General features: G+C 45.2%; 1 protein-coding gene across 1 annotated transcript in view; it reads right to left on the reverse strand.

The window, feature by feature from the left end:
- LOC139367317 (plexin-A2-like) overlaps positions 1-23,316 on the reverse strand; it is a 346,959-nt gene that overhangs the window by 281,489 nt on the left and 42,154 nt on the right. The window contains exons 2-3 of the mRNA XM_071105532.1: positions 19,933-21,297; positions 4,298-4,480 (exon numbers count right to left, since the gene is read on the reverse strand). Coding sequence (XP_070961633.1) covers positions 4,298-4,480; positions 19,933-21,156 — 1,407 coding nt within the window. The 5' untranslated portion in view covers positions 21,157-21,297. The remainder of the gene's footprint in view (positions 1-4,297; positions 4,481-19,932; positions 21,298-23,316) is intronic.

Genomic DNA, 23,316 nt, shown 5'->3' on the forward strand with positions numbered 1-23,316 from the left:
TCTCCCTCTCCCTCTCCCTCTACCGCCCTCTCTCTGCTCTCTCTCTCTGCTCTGGGGGAGGAGAATGCAGTGGAATGCCAGCTTCCTTATGCAAGGATGAGGCTCCAGCACTGCTATGCCGTGTCACCTTACCTACCAAGCATAACATCCTGTAAACCTATAGCCCTGTCCTGCTATGTAGTGATGTGCACTGGTCCCCATGGCCTGCCTGGCAACAGCTTATCAGCCTGCTGCAGTGGGAGAAAGCAGAGCAGGGGCTGTGGCTGCAGTGGGAGAGAGCAGGGGCTGGGGCTGGGAGTCTGAGGCTGGAGCAGGGAATAGGGGTCCTCCCCTCAGGTCCTCCGGGCCTCCCGCCTGGGCAACACACAAGGATGGAGTAGTGCTGAGCGATTAACCGAAATGTAGGCTAATTTTCGTTTTTTAAACAACAAATTGACCGTTATAGGTTAAATAATTAGAATTCCATTTTGTTCTGTTTTTCTTCTTCTGTGAGCTCAATGAGCACATTGCACAATTTCTCTAGAGATAAATCAGATCCAGCCTGAACTGTGCGATGTAGTAGGGAGTTATAGTTTCCTACAAGCCAATATTTGACATAGTTTAGCACAAAAAACGTGGTAATTAACTTCAATGACCATAATCCATTGCGCATCTACTTGTCCGGTCTGTGTTTCTATTACGACTTGCTACTACGGAAGAGAGAAGAGTGTGCGATCGTGAGGGGATATAGAGAGCAGCTGTTGCTTCGCAAGGTATTACTACTAGGGATGCACGATATATCGGTGAACATATCGGAATCGGACGATATTAGCTAAAAATGCCAACATCGGTATCGGCCGATGTCTAGTTTAACGGCCTGATGTGTGTGTGTGTTAAGGTTGGGTGATTGTGTACAAGCCTACATCGCCCGATTGCGCCCCATAGTGATCCTCAATAGTCGATCGCTATTGGAGGGGGGGGGGTCTTTCTTATGGCTACTCATGTATTTCCATTGAAATATGAAGTTTATTTGGAGTCATAAATATATTTTTAAAAGCCTTCATGATTTGTTGAAGAGCACATTATGACTTGTTTAGGATGCGAAACTCAAAGTTTAGGACTTGAGACTTGACTTGATACTTGTCGGTCTTGACTTGAGACTTGACTGTCTTGACTTGAGACTTGACTCGGACTTTCCTGTCTTGACTTGGACTTTAATGTCTTGACTTGGGACTTGACTTGGGACTTGAGTGCTAAGAATTGAGACTTACCTGTGACTTGTAATGCAATGACTTTGTCCCACCTCTGGTTATTGGTATCGGTATCAGGGTTTTTTGGCAAGGAAAATATCGGATATCGGTATTGGCCAGAAATGTCATATCGGTGCATCACTAATTACTACCTAAAAATACATTAAGTGATTGACAGTTGGTATTTAGCAGTCATAAAATTATGCCTTATTTATTACTTTGAAGAACTACTAAAATAGCGATTTTGTCAGACAGCATAGGCAGCAGCTCAATAGACATTAGATGATGAGTAGGAATGAAATAAAGTCGTCAAATAAAACAAATGAAATGTACACGACAACTGAACTATTTTATTCAAGGAAAGTAATGTGAATAAGTGATGAGCAGTAATGGGCAGTCACTACCATCATGGGATGTTTATTCATGGTTTTGTTCTGTGTTGTTACAGCATTCAACCCACATCATGCATAATGCACTTACTGTATAAGAAAAATATTGAAAACGAAAACCGTGATCATTTTTTTCAATAATCAAACTGAATCTGAACCGACCTCAAACAGCACTAATCGCTTAGCACTAGGGTGGAAGTAAACCCCTAAACACACAGCAACCACACGCTACCAAGCTGCCTCATCCTCTCCCCTCTCTCTTTGTCATGAATGGATCAGGCTCCATGCTTGAACAGGCTGAACAAACAGGCTTCCGGGATTTTCTCTCCCAGCCAGGCAGCCAGTGAACCAGCCAGCCAGGCAGCCAGGCAGTAAGGCGGTGGACCGTGGAGCTGTGTCTCTCGCTGTGCCTTCTGATATCCTGGATAAATCCTCCTCCATGCAACGGTTACTGTGGTAACAGCCATGATGCTGTGGATGTGAGCACCAGACAGACAGGCAGCCATGATGGTTCACTTTGCATGGCATTGTCATACATGGAGACAGGGAGAGGATGTGAATAGAGAAGACACATACTGTATGTGAGGAACGCGGGATAAAATGGAAACAACCCACAGTACTGTATGCACCAGAGAGTAGAGAATTGTGTTCTACTGTCTGGTTCAATTTAATCATGTAGAAAAAATGCTATAAATGATTAAGTACCTCAAACAAGGGGGATTGCACCGAATGAGTTTCTTTCAATTCCACACCCTGATTGGGGCACAGATTAAATTATGAATAAATAGATGAAGCAACCAACAACCGAGCAGGTCCATTTGTGTTGTGTCCCAGGGGCAAGGGAAACAGAGAGCACGCCATACTGGCCGGATGTGATACAGCCTGGATTCGAACCAGGGACTGTAGTGACGCCTCTTGCACTGAGATGCAGTGCCTTAGACCGCTGCTCCACCCGGGAGCCCAACATATACAGCATAGCGCTTTTCCAGATGCGCAAAGAGTTTTACAAAGGAGGAAAACTCACCTCACCTCACCAATCACCATCAACATCATCTACATTCAGCAAGCAGGGGCGTCAATTGGGTGTGGCAATTTAAAATAGGTTACTAAAATCATTCCAATCCCAATTAAAAGACAAATGCAGTTTAACGGTATTAGCGAGATGACGTTAGGACCATGCTGACGCCTGGGAGCAGGAGGGAAGGCTGTTTGTATGGCTGGCTGGCTTTATGGAAAACAGTGCAGAGGTAAAGATGCTGTAGTAGATGGCCTTGGCTTGGTAACTGCTGTTTGACTTGACATGAAACTAAACTAGAGGTGTAATCCCAGTGCGGAGCTAGTGCGTAGCAGGCAGCTGTTTGTAGAATGTTCAGTCCCCTATTGACTGAGGGGAATGAAGCTACAGCAACAAGCTGATAATGGCTGGAGTCCATTTTGCTTGTTTTTTTTCTGTTCTCCAAATTGCATTTTAGAGTTTTTAAATTGTGTAGAAATTCAGTAAATGAGCTTACATTTTCAAAAAAATCCTTGGAGGGGGGAAACCCTCCCCCCTGTCATATTGCCATACCCTAGGTATGAGCTGAAATTACGACCCTGTCAGCAAGGCAGCCTCAACAGCTGTAAACACAGGGAGCTCTTCTAGATTACACATACATCATTTGGCTGTCACTGTACTTCAATACCGAAAAAAGCCCTGACTGTGTAATACCAGGTTAACAATTGTATTATGATGAAGTTGCCAACTTCTCCCACCACACAACATGCTCCACTTTCTCCATCATCACTCAAATCTCTCCATGCATAATAGCCACCTGAGCCACTACAGGAGATGCTCTTTATGCTGCCTTGCTTTGGTGGTGGTGAGGTGAAATGTGACATTTGAGGACTGTCTAGCCCTTAAAGCTACAGTCTGGGATCTGGGATTCTATTCATTTGTCATTTAAATTAATTTATATGGCTGTTTTTCAAATCGCAGACTGTAGTTTTAACCAACAGCATTGTCTGTCTGCTCCAGCAGAGACTGCAGGCCGGATCTTGCGTGGGCCAGCTCTCTCTAGTCTCCCCTCTCTCTGGGTCTCAGGGAGAAAGGTGCCTATTAAAATTAATGGGCTGGCAGAGGTTATTCGGCACGGCCACCATAGACAGAGCTCATTCCACAAGGCGAACATAATGACCACTACAGAGGAATGACACCTCCTCCCCCACGCCCTGCCACCCTACACCCCTGCCTACCTGCCCAACTGTCACAGGACCAGAAGCATTAAATATGGAGGAGAAAGGTTTATCTTCTCCTTACCGCCACACCGTGCTTCATACATTCAGTTCCTTGAATAGAATACTACCACTTCAGTGTCTGAGGTTCCGAGGACCAGTCAGTGGACAGACAGCCTCCTCAGTCTCCTGAGGCCAGGGCTTCAACAGTGATGAAGTGCTTCACAATCGCTTTAAATGGACCTTGAACTGGGAGACCAGAATAGCTAGAGGACTTTTTCAATAGCTAAACGAGCTGGAGAAGACTGCCCAGAACAGAGTGTAATGGAGAGGCGTCATCGATGGCCTATGCTCCCTAAAGAGCAATGGCCCGAGGTAAGTCAGTATTTTCAAAGTCCAGGCTGTGGCTGGCGATAACAGCCGGTAATTGACCATAACTGCCGGGAACTGACAGTAAGAGTAACTGACCTTTTTGAGGCGTCCGTTCTTGGTGCCGACGAAGGCCACGCAGTATCCGTTGTAGACGTAGGAGGTGACGGAGGTCATGCGGTCCCGTGTCTCTGTGTAGAGGGTGTGTCCCGTCACCAGCTGAGAGCCGCCTAGGGGCTGGTTGATGTCCAGACCACAGAACGAGTCATCGATGGGCACCGGCTGGAGGAGAGAGAAGAGAGAGAGAAGGGGTTACATACGGAGAGGGAGGGAGGGACGGAGGGAGAGAGAGAGGACAGTCAGAGATACTATAGAGATAGGCAGGGTCAAAGGGTGAGAGAGTGAGGGTTCTATGAAGAGAGACAGAGTAGGATCAGGGAGAGGTGGTTTTATATCTAGTGAATCCTGCTGTAGCCTACCAGACAGACGTTCTTCTGCCTTTCTGTTCCACTTGGTAGACATGTCTCTGCTGTGCTTGACTGAGCCCCACCTTGCCTCCTCACACAGGTATATGATAACATCAGGGAAAGAGGAGGAGAGTATGCTAACTTTTACCATGCAGAGCTTCTCTACTCTGCAGGTTAACATGTTATAGAGATGGAATGGAATGGACAGGTAAACAATAACTGGAGAATCTGACTGGAGGACTTGTGACCTGACTTTGGTCCATCCAAGAGAAAAATTACCTGTCAAAATGCCTGATAAAATCTCGTTCTCAACAGAAATACAGTACCAGTTTGGACACACCGACTCATTCAAGTTTTTTTTCTTTCTTTTTGATATTTTCTACATTGTAGAATAATAGTGAAGACATCAAAACTATGAAATAGTAATGTAGTAACCAAAAAAGTATTAAACAAATCAAAATAGATTTTAGATTCTTCAAAGTAGCCACCCTTTGCCTTGATGATAGCTTTGCACACTCTTGGCATTCTCTCAACTAGCTTCATGAGGTAGTCACTTGGAATGCTTTTCCAACAGTCTTGAAGGTGCTCTCACATATGCTGAGCATTTGTTGGCTGATTTTCCTTCACTCTGTGGTACAACTCATCCCAAAAACATCTCAATTGAGTTGAGGTCAGGTGATTGTGCAGCACTCCATCACTCTTACACAGCCTAGAGGTGTGTTTTCGGTCATTATCCTGTTGAAAAACAAATGACAGTCCCACTAAGCGCAAACCAGATGGGATGGCATAGAATTCTAAACAAATCACAGTGTTACCAGCAAAGCACCCCTACACCATCACGCCTCCTCCTCCATGCTTCAAGGTGGGAACCACACATGCGGAGATCACTTACTCTTTTTCTCACAAAAATCTCAAATTTGGACTCATCAGACAAAAGGGCAGATTTCTACTGGTCTAATGTCCATTGCTCGTGTTTCTTCTTCTTATTGGTCTCTTCTTCTTATTGGTGTCCTTTAGTAGTGGTTTCTTTGCAGCAATTCGACAATGAAGGCCTGATTCACGCCGTCTCCTCTGAACAGTTGATGTTGAAATGTGTCTGTTACTTGAACTCTGTGAAGCATTTATTTGGGCTGCAGTTAATTGACGATTTCTGAGGCTGGTAACTCTAATGAACTCTGGGTCTTACTTTCCTGTGGCGGTCCTCATGAGTTATTGACATTTTCCGGATTGACTGGCCTTCATGTCTTAAAGTAATGATGGACTGTCGTTTCTCTTTGCTGATTTGAGCTGTTCTTGCCATAATATGGACTCGGTCTTTTACAAAATAGAGCAATCTTATGTATACCACCTCTACCTTGTCACAACACAACTGATTGGCTCAAATTCATTACAAAAGGAAAGAAATTCCACAAATTAACTTTTAACATGGCACACCTGTTCATTTTAATGCATTCCAGGTGACTTCCTCATGAAGCTGGTTGAGAGAATGCCAAGAGTGTGCAAAGCTGTCATCAAGGCAAAGGGTGGCTATTTGAAGACTCTCAAATATAAAATATATTTTGGTTTGTTTAACACTTTTTTGGTTACTAAATGATTTCATATGTATTATTTCATAGATTTTGATGTTTTCACTATTATTCTACAATGTAGAAAATAGTAAAAATAAAGAAAACCCCTTGAATGAGTAGGTGTGTCCAAACTTTTGACTGGTACTGTATAACAGCCTATGCAGAATCACGACGGTGCAGTCAAAATATTTCCAACGGTCCTTAGTTAGGAATTGAATTCCACATCACATCGGGGGGGGGGGGGGGGGGGGGGGGGGCTGTGGTGGTGATCCAGGTTAGGCCAGAGTGTGAGTGGCGGTGACAGTGGAGGAGGGACTGTGGCCTCAAAGTGCCATATAGAGTAAAGGAGAAGTCCAGGAGAGGGCTGGGACAGGGAGGAGCATCATTCAGAGGTATCAGGGCAGACAGACAGACAGGCAGGGCACATTGATCACTGACACACAGCCACAGTGTGTGTGTGTTTACAGATCAGGGCCGGGGACAGCCACACTGATCACTGACACACAGCCCCTACAGCCCCAGGATCCAGGAGCCAGGGTTGTCAACCCGTCCTCCCTCACTACACTACACCAAGCTACACTACACCACACTACACTACGCTACACCACAACACACCACACTACGCTACACCACACTAAACCACGCTACACCACACCACACTACACCACACTACACCACAGCAAGCTACACTACACCATGCTACACCACACCACACCACACTACACCACGCTACACCATACTACACCACACTACAACACGCTACACCACACCACACTACACCACGCTACACCACATCACACTACACCACGCTACACCACGCCACACTACACTACACCAGGCTACACCACACCACACTACACCACGCTACACCACATCACACTACACCACATACTACACCAGACTACACTACACCACGCTACACTACACCACACTACACCACACCATGCTGCACTACACTACACCACACTACACTCCACTACACTACACCATGCTACACCACACCACACTACACTACACCACACCACACCACACTACACTACACTACACCACACTACACTACACCACACTACACTACACCACACCACACTACACTACACTACACCACACTACACCACACTACACTACACTACACTACACTACACCACACTACACCACACTACACTACACCACACCACACCACACTACACTACACTACACCACACCACACTACACTACACCACACTACACTACACCACACCACACTACACTACACTACACCACACTACACTACACTACACTACACTACACCACACTACACTACACCACACTACACTACACTACACCACACCACACTACACTACACTACACTACACTACACCACACCACACTACACTACACTACACTACACCACACCACACTACACTACACTACACACACACCACACTACACTACACACTACACTACACTACACACTACACTACACCACACCACACTACACTACACACTACACTACACTACACCACACTACACACACTACACTACACTACACCACACCACACTACACTACACCACACCACACTACACTACACCACACTACACTACACCACACTACACTACACTACACCACACTACACTACACTACACACTACACTACACTACACCACACTACACTACACCATACTACACTACACTACACCACACCACACTCGTAAAGCCTTTACAACCAGCTCTGCTTTTCATGAGCAGAGCGAAAAGCAATAACGCTGATGGGCATAAACGCCTCAGCCTCGTAGGCGCGCCCCCTCAGCCCCCGCAGAACCAACACCATTTCCTTTTATTCGCAGCTCCCAAAATAGCATGGATGGAAGGGATGGAGAAATATATAGTAGGCCCACTCCACTGTGGTACAGGAGCTAAGCAGGAAAAAGGCAGCTAAATGCCTGTGATTAGCTGTGCTTATGTCTCTTAATCGGGGAACGTAGAACATGTCTAAAATGATTTGAGCTGGTTTTGGGTAGTGGCCTTATCTGGGGATCTGTGTCTGTCACAGACAGAGAGAAACAGTCTGAATCAGATGAGCGATCTACAGTGGGAGCTATAAAAAGAAGCTTGAGAGACTAGCTTGTGTGTGACTGTGTCAGACACTAACTTATCAATAACTACTCCCGCAGACACCAACGTCATGTACAGACAGACACAGACTTTAAATCTGTTCCAAGGAGTCTCAGTCTGAGAATGGGATTCAGAGCATTTGGTTCTGATTATATGTAAATGGTTTGGATGATGTAAGCTAAGTAGGCTTGGCTGGAAACCTAAATCCCTTTGGATCTCATGTAGTCGTGTTTTCCAGCACCTTACTATGGATATTGGGAGTTTATTGTTATGGTCTATATATCAGGGATGGGCAACTTTAATAGGGATGGGGGCCACAAAAATCGGAACTCATCATCATAGAAAAAAAAGCATTACATGGGCTAGCTCCTACCTATCTCTCCGATTTGGTCCTGCCTTTACATACCTACATGTACGCTACGGTCACAAGACGCAGGCCTCCTTACTGTTCCTAGAATTTCTAAGCAAACATCTGGAGGCAGGGCTTTCTCCTACAAAGCTAAATTTTTACGGAATGGTCTGCCTACCCGTGTGAGAGACGCAGACTCGGTCTCGACCTTTAAGTCTTTATTGAAGACTCATCTCTTCAGTAGGTCCTATGATTGAGTGTCGTCTGGCCCAGAGGTGTGAAGGTGAACGGAAACTGGAGCAACGGCACTGGAGCAACGAACTGCCCTGGCTGTCTCTGCCTGACCGGTTCCCCTCTCTCCTCTGGGATTCTCTGCCTCTAACCCTATTACGGGAGCTGAGTCACTGGTTTACTGGTGCTCTTTCATGCCGTCCCTAGGAGGGCTGCGTCACTTGAGTGGGTTGAGTCACTGACGTGATCTTCCTGTCCGGGTTTGGCGCACCTCCCAGGTTCGTGCCGTGGGGAGATCTTTGTGGGCTACACTCGGCCTTGTCTTAGGGTAGTAAGTTGGTGGTTTGAAGATATCCCTCTAGTGGTGTGGGCTGTGCTTTGGCAAAGTGGGTGGGGTTATATCCTGCCTGGTTGGCCCTGTCCGGGGGTATCGTCGGGCGGGTCCACAGTGTCCCCCGACCCCTCGTCTCAGCCTCCAGTATTTATGCTGCTATAGTTAATGTGTTGGGGGGCTAGGGTCAGTCTGTTACATCTGGAGTATTTCTCCTGTATTATCCTGTGTCCTGTGTGCATGTAAGTATTCTCCCTCTAATTCTCTCTCTCTCCCTCTCCCTCCCCTCCCGGAGGACCTAAGCCCTGGGACCATGCCCTAGTCCACCTGGTCGTGCTGCTGGTCCAGTTTCGACTGTTCTGCCTGAGGCTAAGGAACCCTTGACCTGTTCACCGGGCGTGCTACCTTGTCCCGGACATGCTATTTTTCCACTCTCTCTCTACTGCACCTGCTGTCTCTGACTCTGAATGCTCGGCTATGAAAAGCTAACTGACATTTACTCCTGAGGTACTGACCTGTTGCACCATCTACAACCACTGTGATTATTATTATTATTTGACCATGCTGGTCATCTATGAACGTTTGACCATCTTGGCCATGTACTGCTTTAATCTCAACGTGGACTGGCCACTCCTCAGAGCCTGGTCCCTCTCAAGGTTTCTTCCTAGGTTCCTGCCTTTCTAGGGAGGTTTTCCTAGCCACCGTGCTTCTACATCTGCATTGCTTGCTGTTTGGGGTTTTAGGCTGGGTTTCTGTATAGCACTTTGTGACATCTGCTGATGTAAAAAGGGATTTATAAATCAATTTGATTGATTGATTGATTAAGAACACCTGCTCTTTCCATGACATAGACTGACCAGGTGAATCCAGGTGAAAGATATGATCCCTTATTGATGCCACTTGTTAAATCCACTTCAATCAGTGTAGATGAAGGGGAGGAGACGGGTTAAAGAATGATGTTTAAGCCTTGAGACAATTGAGACATGGATTTCTTTGTGTGTGCCATTCAGAGGGTTAATGGGCAAGACAAAAGAGTTAAGTGTCGTGTCTGACTAGGATTCAATTATATTACATGCTATTTTATCAAATCGATTACCTGACGTTTAATTGATTACGTGTTTGAATTAAACCATGCAACAATTAAACCATTAATAACCTGGGGCAACAGGGAAGCATTCATTTATATTGAGCGGTTATCTCCCGAATCCTAAAGATCTTTAACATCAATAGCAGTCAATTATTAATCTTCACCTCGATTGGTCTAATTCTTATTGCCGTAAGTACTTGGTTATCTGCACGTACCCTAGCTAATAAGTTGAATCAGCAATACACAAATTGGCTTAATAATGTATTACTAAATACCTAAGTAATCACACAGAATTACATAAACTCAGCAAAAAAAGAAACGTCCTCTCACTGTAAACTGCGTTTATATTCAGCAAACTTAACATGTGTAAATATTTGTATGAACATAACAAGATTCAATATCTGAGACATAAACTGAACAAGTTCCACAGACATGTGACTAACAGAAATGGAATAATGTGTCCCTGAACAAGGGGGGTTTAAAATCAAAAGCAACAGTCAGTATCTGGTGTGGCCACCAGCTGCATTAAGTACTGCAGTGCACTCCTCCTCATGGACTGCACCAGATTTGCCAGTTCTTGCTGTGAGATGTTACCCCATTCTTGCACCAAGGCACCTGCAAGTTCCCGGACATTTCTGGGGGGAATGGCCCTAGTCCTCACCCTCCGATCCAACAGGTCCCAGACGTGCTCAATGGGATTGAGATCCGGGCTCTTCGCTGGCCATGGCAGAACACTGACATTCCTGTCTTACAGGAAATCAAGCACAGAACGAGCAGTATGGCTGGTGGCATTGTCATGCTGGAGGGTCATGTCAGGATGAGCCTGCAGGAAGGGTACCACATGAGGGAGGAGGATGTCTTCCCTGTAACGCACAGCGTTGAGACTGCAATGACAACAAGCTCAGTCTGATGATGCTGTGACACACCGCCCCAGACCATGACGGACCCTCCACCTCCAAATCGATCCCGCTCCAGAGTACAGGCCTCGGTGTAACTCTCACTCCTTCGACGATAAACGCAAATCCGACCATCACCCCTGGTGAGACAAAACCCTGACTCGTCAGTGAAGAGCACTTTTTGACAGTCCTGTCTGGTCCAGCGACGGTGGGTTTGTGCCCATAGGCGACGTTGTTGCCGGTGATGTCTGGTGAGGACCTGCCTTACAACAGACCTACAAGCCCTCAGTCCAACCTCTCTCAGCCTATTGCGGACAGTCTGAGCACTGATGGAGGGATTGTGCGTTCCTGGTGTAACTCAGACAGTTGTTGTTGCCATCCTGTACCTGTCCCGCAGGTGTGATGTTCGGATGTACCAATCCTGTGCAGGTGTGGTCTGCCACTGCGAGGACGATCAGCTGTCCGTCCTGTCTCCCTGTAGCGATGTCTTAGGCGTCTCACAGTACGGACATTGCAATTTATTGCACTGGCCACATCTGCAGTCCTCATGCCTCCTTGCAGCATGCCTAAGACACGTTCACACAGATGAGCAGGTCCCGTGGCATCTTTATTTTGGTGTTTTTCAGTCAGGAGAAAGGCCTCTTTAGTGTCCTAAGTTTTCAAATCTGTAACCTTAATTGCCTACAGTCTGTAAGCTGTTAGTGTCTTAACAACCGTTCCACAGGTACATGCTCATTAATTGTTTATGGTTCATTGAACAAGCATGGGAAACAGTCTAAACCCTTTACAATGAAGATCTGTGAAGTTATTTGGATTTTTATAAAATATCTTTGAAAGATATATTTTTTTTGCTGAGTTTATATATATATATATATATATATATATATATATATATATATATATATATATATACACACAGGTTATATCACACATTGACTACTAATCATGTCATGAAAAGCCCCTAGTGGGCTAACCCGATATGATGGCTGTTAACACAAAGGAAGGGGGTTGGGTTTGAATGAAAGAGCGGGAAGACTGAGGGACAAAGGGATTGGTTTCGCTATCGGACCTTGAGAAGCTATGCTACCATAAATACAGAATCTTATGCATTCTAATAACCACCCATTCGGAAAAGGAAAATGCAAGATATATATATAGATGGGTTTTTTAAAATGTTTTTAAATGTTAGGACAGCAGTCCTAACATTTCTGGAACTAAATGTTAATTTTGTTAGGTTGTAGTTGAAATTAGCCCTTTTAAACGTATGGACACCAGTCCTCACGTCCTCGGGAACTGAGGTTGACTTCTGTTAACTGGCTTTTGTACTGGGGGAGAGAAGGGCGTGTTTCATAGTTCTCAACCAATGTCTGTTCACTTGGGCGTGCACCTGAGTGAGCATAGTTTACTTATGAAAACAATTATCTCATTTAGAAGCTAAAATTACATGTAATCTTTTCACAAATAGTTTCAAATTTAAACATTTAAATTGCGCAACAATTCCATGTGAATCTGAACTAGAATGTGTAGACTTTCCAATATACAATTTACGTCGTCCTATCATCAGATATAATGTCCTAGACAACAACTGATCTGACATCATATTCTTTAAGTACCAATGGACACTTTCAACTGGTTGAGAAAGGGAAATATTGTTCCATTCCCCAACCTTTTGATGTTACCATACTCTCTCTATGTTAACAAAGGGCTTTCCAAGAGTCCATTCTGTAGAGTGGAGAGAAAAGGGGGAAAGGTATTTATCGGGGGGTTATAAACCTCACCCAACATGGCAACGTCATGACAGTAGTACTGTAGGTGCCAGGCGCAAGAACTGTAAAGTTGCTGGGTTTTTCCACGCTCAACCGTTTCCTGTGTAAATCAAAAATGTTCCACCACCCATATGACAATCAGTCAACTTGACACAACTGTGGGAAGCATTAGATTCAACATGGGCCAGCATCCTTGTAGAATGCTTTCGACATTTTGTAGAATCCATGCCCCAAAACCACTCCTGCTCTGGAGTGCTCTGGAGCAGGTTTCATCAAGGATCTCTTTGTACTTTGCTCCGTTCATCTTTATCTTCATCCTGACTAGTCGCCCAGTCCCTGCCACTGAAAAACATCCCCACAGCATGATGCTGCCACCACCATAGAGATTAGAGGTTGACCGATTATGATTTTTCAACGCCGATACCGATACCGATTATTGGAGGACAAAAAAGTGAATACTGATTAAATCAGCCAATTTTTTATTTATTTATTTGTAATAATGACAATTACAACAATACTGAATGAACACTTATTTTATAATACATCAATAAAAATATATTTAGCCTCAAATAAATAATGAAACAATTTGGTTTAAATAATACAAAAACAAAGTGTTGGAGAAGTAAAAGTGCAATATGTGCCATGTAAAAAAGCTAACGTTTGAGTTCCTTGCTCAGAACATGAGAACATATGAAAGTTGGTGGTTCCTTTTAACATGAGACCTCAATATTCCAAGGTAAGAGGTTTTAGGTTGTAGTTAATATAGTATTTATAGGACTATTTCTCTCTATACCATTTGTATTTCATGTACCTTTGACTATTGGATGTTCTTATAGGCACTATAGTATTGCCAGTGTAGCAGTATAGCTTTTGCGTAACAGGCAGGCTCCTTGTGTAGTGCAACGAGAGGCAGGTGGTTAGAGCGTTGGACTAGTTAACTGTAAAGGTTGCAAGATTGGATCCCCCGAGCTGACAAGGTGAAAACCTGTCGTTCTGCCCCTGAACGAGGCAGTTAACTCACTGTCATTGAAAATAAGAATGTGTTCTTAACTGACTTGCCAATTTAAATAAAGGTATAAAAATAATAATAATAAAATAAATACATTTTCAAAAAAATCGGCGCCCAGAAATACCGATTTCCGATTGTTATGAAAACTTGAAATCGGCCCCAATTAATCGGCCATTCCGATTAATCGGTCGACCTCTAATAGATATGGTGCCAGGTTTCCTCCAGACGTGAAGCTTGGCATTCAGGACAAATAATTAAATCTTGGTTTTCATGGTCTGAGTCCTTTAGGTGCCTTTTGGCAAACTCCAATCGGGCTGTCATGTGCCTTTTACTGAGGAGTGTCTACCATAAAGGCCTGATTGGTGGAGTGCTGCAGAGATGGTTGTCCTTCTGGAAGGTTCTCCCATCTCCACAGAGGAACTCTGGAGCGCTGTCAGAGTGACCATCTGTTTCTTGGTCACCTCCCTGACCAAGGCCCTTCTCCCCCAATTGCTCAGTTTGGCCAAGCAGCCAGCTCTAAGAAGAGTTTTGGTGGTTCCAAACTTCCTCCATTTAAGAATGATGGAGGCCACTGTGTTCTTGGGGATCTTCAATGCTGCAGAAATGTTTTGGTACCCTTCCCCAGATCTGTACCTCGACACAATCCTGTCTCAGAGCTCTACGGACAATTCCTTCGGTCACATGGCATGGTTTTTGCTCTGACATGTACTGTCAACTGTGGGACCTTATATAAACTGGTGTGTTCCTTTCCAAATCATGTCCAGTCAAATGGATTTACCACAGGTGGACTCCAATCAAGTTGTGAAACATCACAAGGATGATCAATGGAAACAAGACGCACTTGAGCTCAATTTCAAGTCTCATAGCGAAGAGTCTTAATACTTATATATAGTAAATCAGGTATTTCTGGTTTTATTTTTAATACATTTACAAATGGGTCCTATTATGCCTGGAGGAAATCAAGCACCTCATACCAATGGTGTCACGTCCTGACCTTAGTTACTTTTTTATGTCTCTGTTTTAGGTTGGTCAGGGCGTGTTTTGTAGTTCTATGTGTTTGGCCTGGTATGGTTCCCAATCAGAGGCATCTGTCAATCGTTGTCTCTGATTGAGAACCATACTTAGGCAGCCTGTTTTCCCACTATGGTTTGTGGGTAGTTATTTTCCGTTTCAGTGTTTGCACCATAAGGGACTGTTTCGGTTTTCATTTATTCTCTTGTTCTTTTGTATTTTGTGTTCAGTGTATTAAAAGTAAATATGAAGGCGTACCACGCTGCACTTTGGCCTACTCCTTCTTCCACCAACGACAACCGTTACAAATGGTCAAGCATTGTGGTGGTAGTGTGAGGGTTTGGGGATGCTTTGCTGCCTCGGGACCTGTACGACTTGCCTTAATAGAAGGAACCATGAATTCTACTCTGTATCAGAGAATTCTACAGGAGAATGTCAGGCCATTCATCTGTGAGCTGAAGCTTAAACGCAGCTGGGTCATGCAGCAAGACAATGATCCAAAACACACAAACAAGTCTACATGAAAATGGCTAAAAAGCAACAAATTTGAGAATGGCCTAGTGTAAGTCTTGACCTAATCCCAATTGAGATGTTATTGAGTGTAAGGGGACTAGGTGTTGAATAACTTTGTTTATGAAATAAATGAAATAATTATGTCATTGTTGTGTTATTTGTTCACTCAGGTTCCCTTTATCTAATATTAGCTTTTGGTTGAAGATCTGATAACATTCAGTATCTGTCACGTTCTGACCTTAAGTTCTTTTTTTATGTCTTTGTGTTAGGTTGGTCAGGGCGTGAGTTGGGGTGGGTAGTCTAGGTTCTTTTTTCTAGGTTATATTCCTATATGTTTGGCCAAGTATGGTTCTCAATCAGAGGCAGGTGTCGTTCGTTGTCTCTGATTGAGAATCATACTTAGGTAGCCTGTTTACCCCATTTTGGTTGTGGGTGTTTAATTTCTATTTAGTGTCTGTTCACCTGGCAGAATTGTTTTGTTTTCTACTCTGTTGTTATTTGTGTAGTGTTCAGTTTTTCAATTAAAATATGACGAGAATCGTTACAGTATCAAAAATGTGCAAGAGTAGAGACAATTAGAAAGAGGACTGATACTTTTTTCACAGAACTGCACATATACAGTATATATTATTATTATCATTTGTATTTTATTTTTGGGACATTGGTCCGTGGACTGGGCCGCCAGTTGCCCATCGCCCATTTATACCAATAAATATTGCCGATCTGGAGTCACTAGCTAGATTTCACTCTTGGATTAATCTGGTGCTAACAACATTGATTACCATTGCCATAGTTGTGCTCTATAAATAGAATACCCCCATTGACTGGTGGCATTAATCAATATTTAACAATCCCATAGCAGACCAAATGGACAGGGGGATGGTGGTATATCCACGCCTGAACTTCAGATTTGTTCAGGCTTGTCTACTATTATGGTGATATTTTTAATACAAGATTATGTCGCAAATGCAAACACTGTTGATAGTAAAGTGAAGGTTACATTCACCCCCTATAATTGACATAGTTAAACTTTCTAAAGCAGAATCAGATGTCTGGACACGGATGTGAACAATAAGTGTCTGATTAGCATTTCACACGGTCCCCCTCAACCTCCTGACCTCTGATCCACATTACTACACTATGGGAAGCTATAGCTAGGTGACAGGGATGTGGACACAGGTTCCGCTCCATCTCAGGAGACAGTCAGGATCAATAGTGGATCCTCCTATTTAGACATGCATAGTCGTGAGTATGGTTGAGTAGCCAATGACCATGGATAGAGAGGAAGAGAGAGTGACACCAGCTGAATATGTGAACCCCATTAGTGTTATTCCACATATACCGGAAGGCTTGGTATGACTGTCAGCTTCCAGACAGTATAGACCAAGTCTGACCCTCATGTAAATGGGTTTTTTTCAATAGATTTTATCTATATGAGTTTATTTTAACATTGAGGACTAGTGTATTGGGGAAATTTGATTATTTTTCCCCCTTTAGGAAAGCAGCTGTGCACAGAACCTCAGCCCCATTTAGAAAAGACAACCATGCCACTTGAGGGAGATTGAACGAAAACACAGTCAAGGTTCGCATACCAGAGGACATATCCAGCTGTTGGGGTGTAATATGACCAAGCTTTCAGAGCTCTTCATCTGTTGACGTCTATCTGCATAATCCATTAAACATCATTACATGCTACATCTCTGTATCTGCTGGGCTAGCCGCTAGAAACATTTCCTTGGCTAGCAGAGGACAGAGGAGAGGAGGGTTGATACTATGGAATGCGGCTCAGAGTTTAAGGAACATTCTAATGAGGGCTGCTGAACTGAAGGAGATAGGAGAGAATGTTGGAGGAGGTCTGGGCTGTGACGATGGTCTCACTGGGGGCTGCAAGAGGATTCTCCTGGGCCCAGTTTTTCAAAAGTTATCTATCCGGGATTTCACCCACCAGATAGGATTAAATGCATAGAAAGAGAATAAATAGAATGGACAAACCATTAACTTGAATGGGACTGTTCTATTCGTTCTATTTCTATGCATGTAATCCTACCCGGTAAGTGAAATCCAGATAGATAACTTTTGAAAAACTGGGCCCTGGGGAACAGAGAGGCTATAGTAGATCTTATCTGACTCCCACGGTGAGAGAGTGAAAGCCTTTACACCCGCCTCCCTCTCTCTCTCTCTCCGCATCCTCTCTCTCCCTCCCTCCCTCCCTCCCTTCCTTCCTTCCCTCCCTCCCTCCCTCCCTCCCTGCCTCCCTGCCTCCCTCCGTCTTTGTGGTGCAAATGAAACCAAACAGTGCAGGCCCCAGATAACGTCTCCCTCTGCTTGACAATCACCTCTGACATTGCACTAATGGGGAATTTAGTGATGTTAATAAAAGCGGTCAATAGAGTGCCCTGGGGGACTAGCACAAAGCCAACCACACACTTCTGATCTCGCCGGGGATATCATTAATATGGCCCAAAAATATAGAATCCTCTGTACACCCCAAACCCATCCCCCTGGCCCACACGTACGCTACATACAGGCATTGACATGCACACAGACACACAGAAGACACACAAAAGACACACACACACTTTCAAAATGAGACACTTGCACTTGAAGGAAATCACTAACAAGCATGCCTAGCCTATAGACTTCACACACATACATGCACATCCTACATGTCGTAGAGACTAAACACTTAGGCCTATAGTCATTAGTGTTCATAATTCCCCCTTTTAATTCATATTAGCAATTAAAGACCAAAGACACAGAGGAGCAGGCAGGACAGACGCCTTGTGGGACTGAATTAAAATAAAGAACCCAAACTGTGGCTGACAAGATGTGGCTGATATGTGGCCTGGTATTAGAGAACAGGGATTTCAGAAAGGAGGGGATGGCTTGTGCTCTGGCTACTGGTACACTAAATGAGCTCGCCTTCTCTCTTTCTTTCTCTCTCTCTCTCCCGTCTGCTCTCTTTCTCCCCATCTCTTCCCCCTTCTCCCTGCCCATCTTCGAGGGCAAAGAGTGTTTCTTTGGATTGCATTGGAGTAGAATAGAATCACTTTGGTGCTCGCCAAGGAAAATAAATCCCCTCCTTAATTTGTGAATATTTCTCAGTCATTCAGATAGTCTTTAATGTGCCTGTTCTGCTCCCCGGAGCTGCAAAACAATTAGGCCTAATTACATGTAGTGTGAGAATGATTTGATAAAGGGAAATGTTGTATCCCTGCAAAGTAGAGCCGTCAAAGGCAGTTATCTTGATTGCTGTGTTTGTTATTATTATGAGTGTGTGCATCCACCGTAGTTCCTCCCAGACTCGGACTCAACCTTGTCGTTTCCAGGGTCGTTGGTGAGCTGGGGTTGCTGCCCTGTTGTTTAATGCCTAGAGGAAACATTAGAGCGGTAGCCTAAAGTCCAGATTTGTTTTGTGCTAGTATTCCACTCCTTGTACTCTGTGTAATATGCCAGTAATGGAGTGGCAAGAAGTGGAACGTTAGCACAAACAGACTGGTACACATGATATTAGAGCTGAGTTGAGCTGAGGAATGGCTCTGTAAGCTATTACCAGCGGTAACCTCAGTAGACTACAGTCAGTGTAAAATGTAAATGAATTATTCTGCTGGCTTTCTACATTGAACTGAGGCTGATGAGAACTCCCAGTGGAAGGGAGCTGTCTGCTTCTTGGTAAGTGAACGTTGAGATGTGAATGGGAACAGAGGCTGAATAATGATGGCTGGTTTGGTTTCACTGTATCAATGCCTACAATAACCTTGGATTTGCACTGTGTAAGATGAGTCTAGCACTATTGTACATTGTTCTCTGTAGAAATGATAACAGACCACGTGACTCTACTGAGCCAAAATGGTCATTGGGGATGATTACGGAGAGAGAACTATATACAGTATGTTTGAACTTTGAACTATTTACAGTATGTGTTTGAACTTTGAACTATTTACAGTGTGTTTGAACTATGCACTATTTACAGTATGTGTTTGAACTTTGAACTATTTACAGTGTGTTTGAACTATGCACTATTTACAGTATGTGTTTGAACATTGAACTATTTACAGTGTGTTTGAACTATGCACTATTTACAGTATGTGTTTGAAATATGCACTATTTACAGTATGTGTTTGAAATATGCACCATTTACAGTATGTGTTTGAAATATGCACTATTTACAGTATGTGTTTGAAATATGCACCATTTACAGTATGTGTTTGAAATATGCACTATTTACATTATGTGTTTGAAATATGCACCATTTACAGTATGCGTTTCTCTGTAGTTCCTTAACCTCTGAATGGGCCTTATTCAACTCTTCGTCTTGGTGCATTGCATGTGCTTCCTCAGCAGTGTGTGTGTGTGCGTGTGTGCATGTGTGTGTGTGTGTGTGTGTGCGTCCGTGTGTCTCCTCTGTAACTCACAGCTTTTGTGCACTGCACGTCTTTTCCCAGCAGCCAGTTGAGCTCCAGGTTGCCCTCTCCCTGGTAGCAGGACTGCAGGCGCTCCTTGATACGGGCGTTGATGTCCTTCATGGTGAACACGCAGAGCGCAGAGTCATCTGGCGGCTGGTGGTACTGCTTCTGGCCCTTGGAGAACACGGTGAAGAGCACGTCGTCTGTGGCACTGATGTTCAGCGAGGCGGCCAGCACACGGCCCGGCTTAGCTAGGTAGGCAGCCTGCAGGAGACGGTACTCCACGCCATTCCTCACGCAGCCCACGGGTAAGGAGACGTACGAGTGGAACTTGTGGTCATCCTTGCAGAGGCGTACGATGCGCGAGGTGTAGAAGAGGTCGTTGGAGGATCCGCCAGATGACATGCTGTTCTCCGGCGTCTCAGGCTGGACGGTCAGGAAGTAGACGAAGGAACCACTGGCGAAGCCATACACGTAGTAGATGTCGAAGTGGGACACCAGCGCAAGCGTGTCTGACGGGATCTTTATCAGAGACGAGACGAAGTCCGTGTGGAGCTCGTAGTCAAGCATGGATGAGGACTCTGGGTCACGGGGCAGCTTACGGCTGGAGATGGTAGGGAAGTAGTCCTGCTTGCCGTCTACTGCCGTCCCGATGAAGAGAGTCCCGTCCTGGCCATGGGAGGGCACGATTACCCCGTACATGGTGCCTGTCTGGTTGACGCTGGAGAGGTAGTGCTCTTTCTTATGGGACGGCTCCACTAGGATAAACAGGTCGTCCAGACGAAGGAGTTTACAGACTCCCTGGTAGAGGCTACCGCAAGCCAGAAGGCGATTCTGGCTGTAGTCTATGAGGAGCAGCTTGTTGACGTTGTTAGTGGAGGTCAGGGGTTCAGAGCAGGGCTGGACGATGAGGGGCGGGTAGCAGGCCTTGTTATCGTCCTCAGGGCCTGTGTCGTGGGACACCATCAGGGTCAGGTTGCCTGATAGCTTGTAGACACGGTTGACTGCTCCGATGTAGAGCGCCCCAGTTGTCTGGTGGACCGTCAGATGGTTGAAGGCCCACTCCCGGCGCTCTGGGTGGAAGCTGGTGAAGGTGGTCTGGCCTTGGCATACGGTGGCAGCGACAGCTAACACCCAGCAGCCCAGCATGGCCAGCACAGCGCCCCGTGTAGGGCCCGCTGGGAATGTCCTGGCGCTGTATTGTGTGACTCGCCGCGACCGTCGGCCCTCCATACCACTAGGGACTCTGCAACAAGGCAACAGCAGACTGAACAGGGGGAGGATGGAGGAGGAGTGGGAGGGAGGCTACCTTCCTCTTTGTGTTCTCAAAGGCTAGGTTCGCGCTTTTATCTTCACCACGGTCTTCACATGTTTCTGAAAGAGAGAAAGAGAGAGATGTGGGTGAATAAATGAAAGAGAGCGCATTGTGACTCACACTCACAGTCAAAGGGGAAGCAGATAACGGAAAAGGCCTTTCTTTTGGTCCCTCCTGCTGCTTTGGAAAGTTCACCCTGGCCAAGGCGATGAGTTAGGGAACAGTAGAATGAATGCTGAGAGAAAACCTTTATCGCTACATTCCAGAGGAGTTGCTGGACAATAGAGGTCTGATAAGACAATGAAGGAAAGTGAGCAGGTTACGGCTAACGGAAATTAGCATGACCTGAGACCTGAGTCCTGAGTCCTGCTGCCTAGCTGCTTCAGGCCTCAGACACTGAGACAGTGGGTTTCTAAGAACACCACAAACCAACGGACTGCCCAGGGCGCCACATTTCACAGATCAAGCCTCACCATGCACTGAAATGAGTCATACTACTTAGTGTCATCCACACATCAGAGGAGCACACTTCAGGCTAGTGCTCCACGGAGCCACTTATTTAATGCTATAATGAACAGATGCCATGGGTCAAATAATACAAGCAAGAGGCTAAAAATGTCTTGACATTTAAACCAGGGTTTTATGTACTCCAGCTAGAGAAAGACTTTTGAGGTTACAGCACAGCTAAAAACCAAAGGCATGTTAAATACATGTATTGGGCTCATATTACCCTAAATCTATTTCTGGGAAGGAAGCATTGCCATCTCATTTTGGTTGTACCCCCTCCTCTATCCATGCTACTCATTTCCAATCTAACTGTGAAAACATATATCAAGGAAAGTTTGCAATTTATGTAACAATGCTTTGCAGACTGGCTGCAGAGATGTCATCCCCACCACAATGCTATAAATCAAGAGAGAGAGGGAGACAGAGAGAAAGAGAGAGAGATGGGTAGAGAAAGGGAGAGACAGAGGGAAAGAGAGAGCCCCTCTTCACAGTTTATCCCCAGGAGTTAATTATCTGGTCCACGGTAGAGGGGAGGTCTGGATCTTATTACTGGAACAAAGTGAGAACAAATTGGGAGACAGATCCTCTGCATGCAACCCTCCTCTGTCTGTTTTATCTTCCCACTTTTCCACTCCTTCCCTCCCTTCTTCTCTCCTTCCCTCTCTCACACCCCTCCCTCCCTCCTCTCTCTCTCCCCCTATCTGCTTTTCTCCACCCCCACCCTTCTTATCCCCCCCCCTCTCTCCACCCCTCCCTCTATGCTCTTTAAGGTCTCTGTCTGTTCAACCAGGATATGAATCTATTAATTATTATTATTCAACGTTACTCTGTTTTTTTGTCCACCGCTGACACCATCACATCCTGCAGGGATTAATCATAGGCTCCGGAAGAATCCTTCCTAAATGAATCAGGACCCCGTTCGACATGCACATCTCACCCTCCTCTCCCTCTCTGCCTCGTTTTAATAGTGCATCCAATACCATGCTGTGTTTTCTATCCCTTGATCAGTATTATTCCATCAGGACCAAGCAACGCCAGGCAGTGAGGGGCTAACAAGTGGAGACAATGGCAGCGATGGACGCAGCGCATTGTGACATCAAGGATGATCAGGCATAGCGCTACAACAAGGGTAATTAGTGGCGTGCTGGACGAGGTAGCTGGGGACCGTGTGCGTGTCGGTGGGGACGCCAGGGGGGTGAAACGTGTCGGACACAAGCCTACATCGTTCGTTACACTCCACATTTGCATTTCACAGCAGCCAGTGAGGGAGAGCGGGAGAGAGGGGAGGGCAGCAGAGAGAATCAAGCCAAGGACGAGAATAGAGAGATGTGGCTGGACTAATCAGCTGGTTCTTTGATTTAGTAATTTGCATATGTCTGGATGGGGCGGGATATAGAGGCTATCTACAGTGCTCCAGGTGGGTCTGGTATACAGCATATATATTTACAGTCCCTCTCCACTTACACACACTCCTCCCTCCCCCAGTCCTCTGCTGTCAAAACCTGGTAACTGTCATCCTTGGTCCCTCCCTCCAACCTCCCTCCCTCAGCCCATAAAGAGTGAGTTCCTAG

This window comes from Oncorhynchus clarkii, chromosome 16 (assembly GCF_045791955.1).
Source record: "Oncorhynchus clarkii lewisi isolate Uvic-CL-2024 chromosome 16, UVic_Ocla_1.0, whole genome shotgun sequence".
Lineage (NCBI taxonomy): Eukaryota > Metazoa > Chordata > Actinopteri > Salmoniformes > Salmonidae > Oncorhynchus > Oncorhynchus clarkii.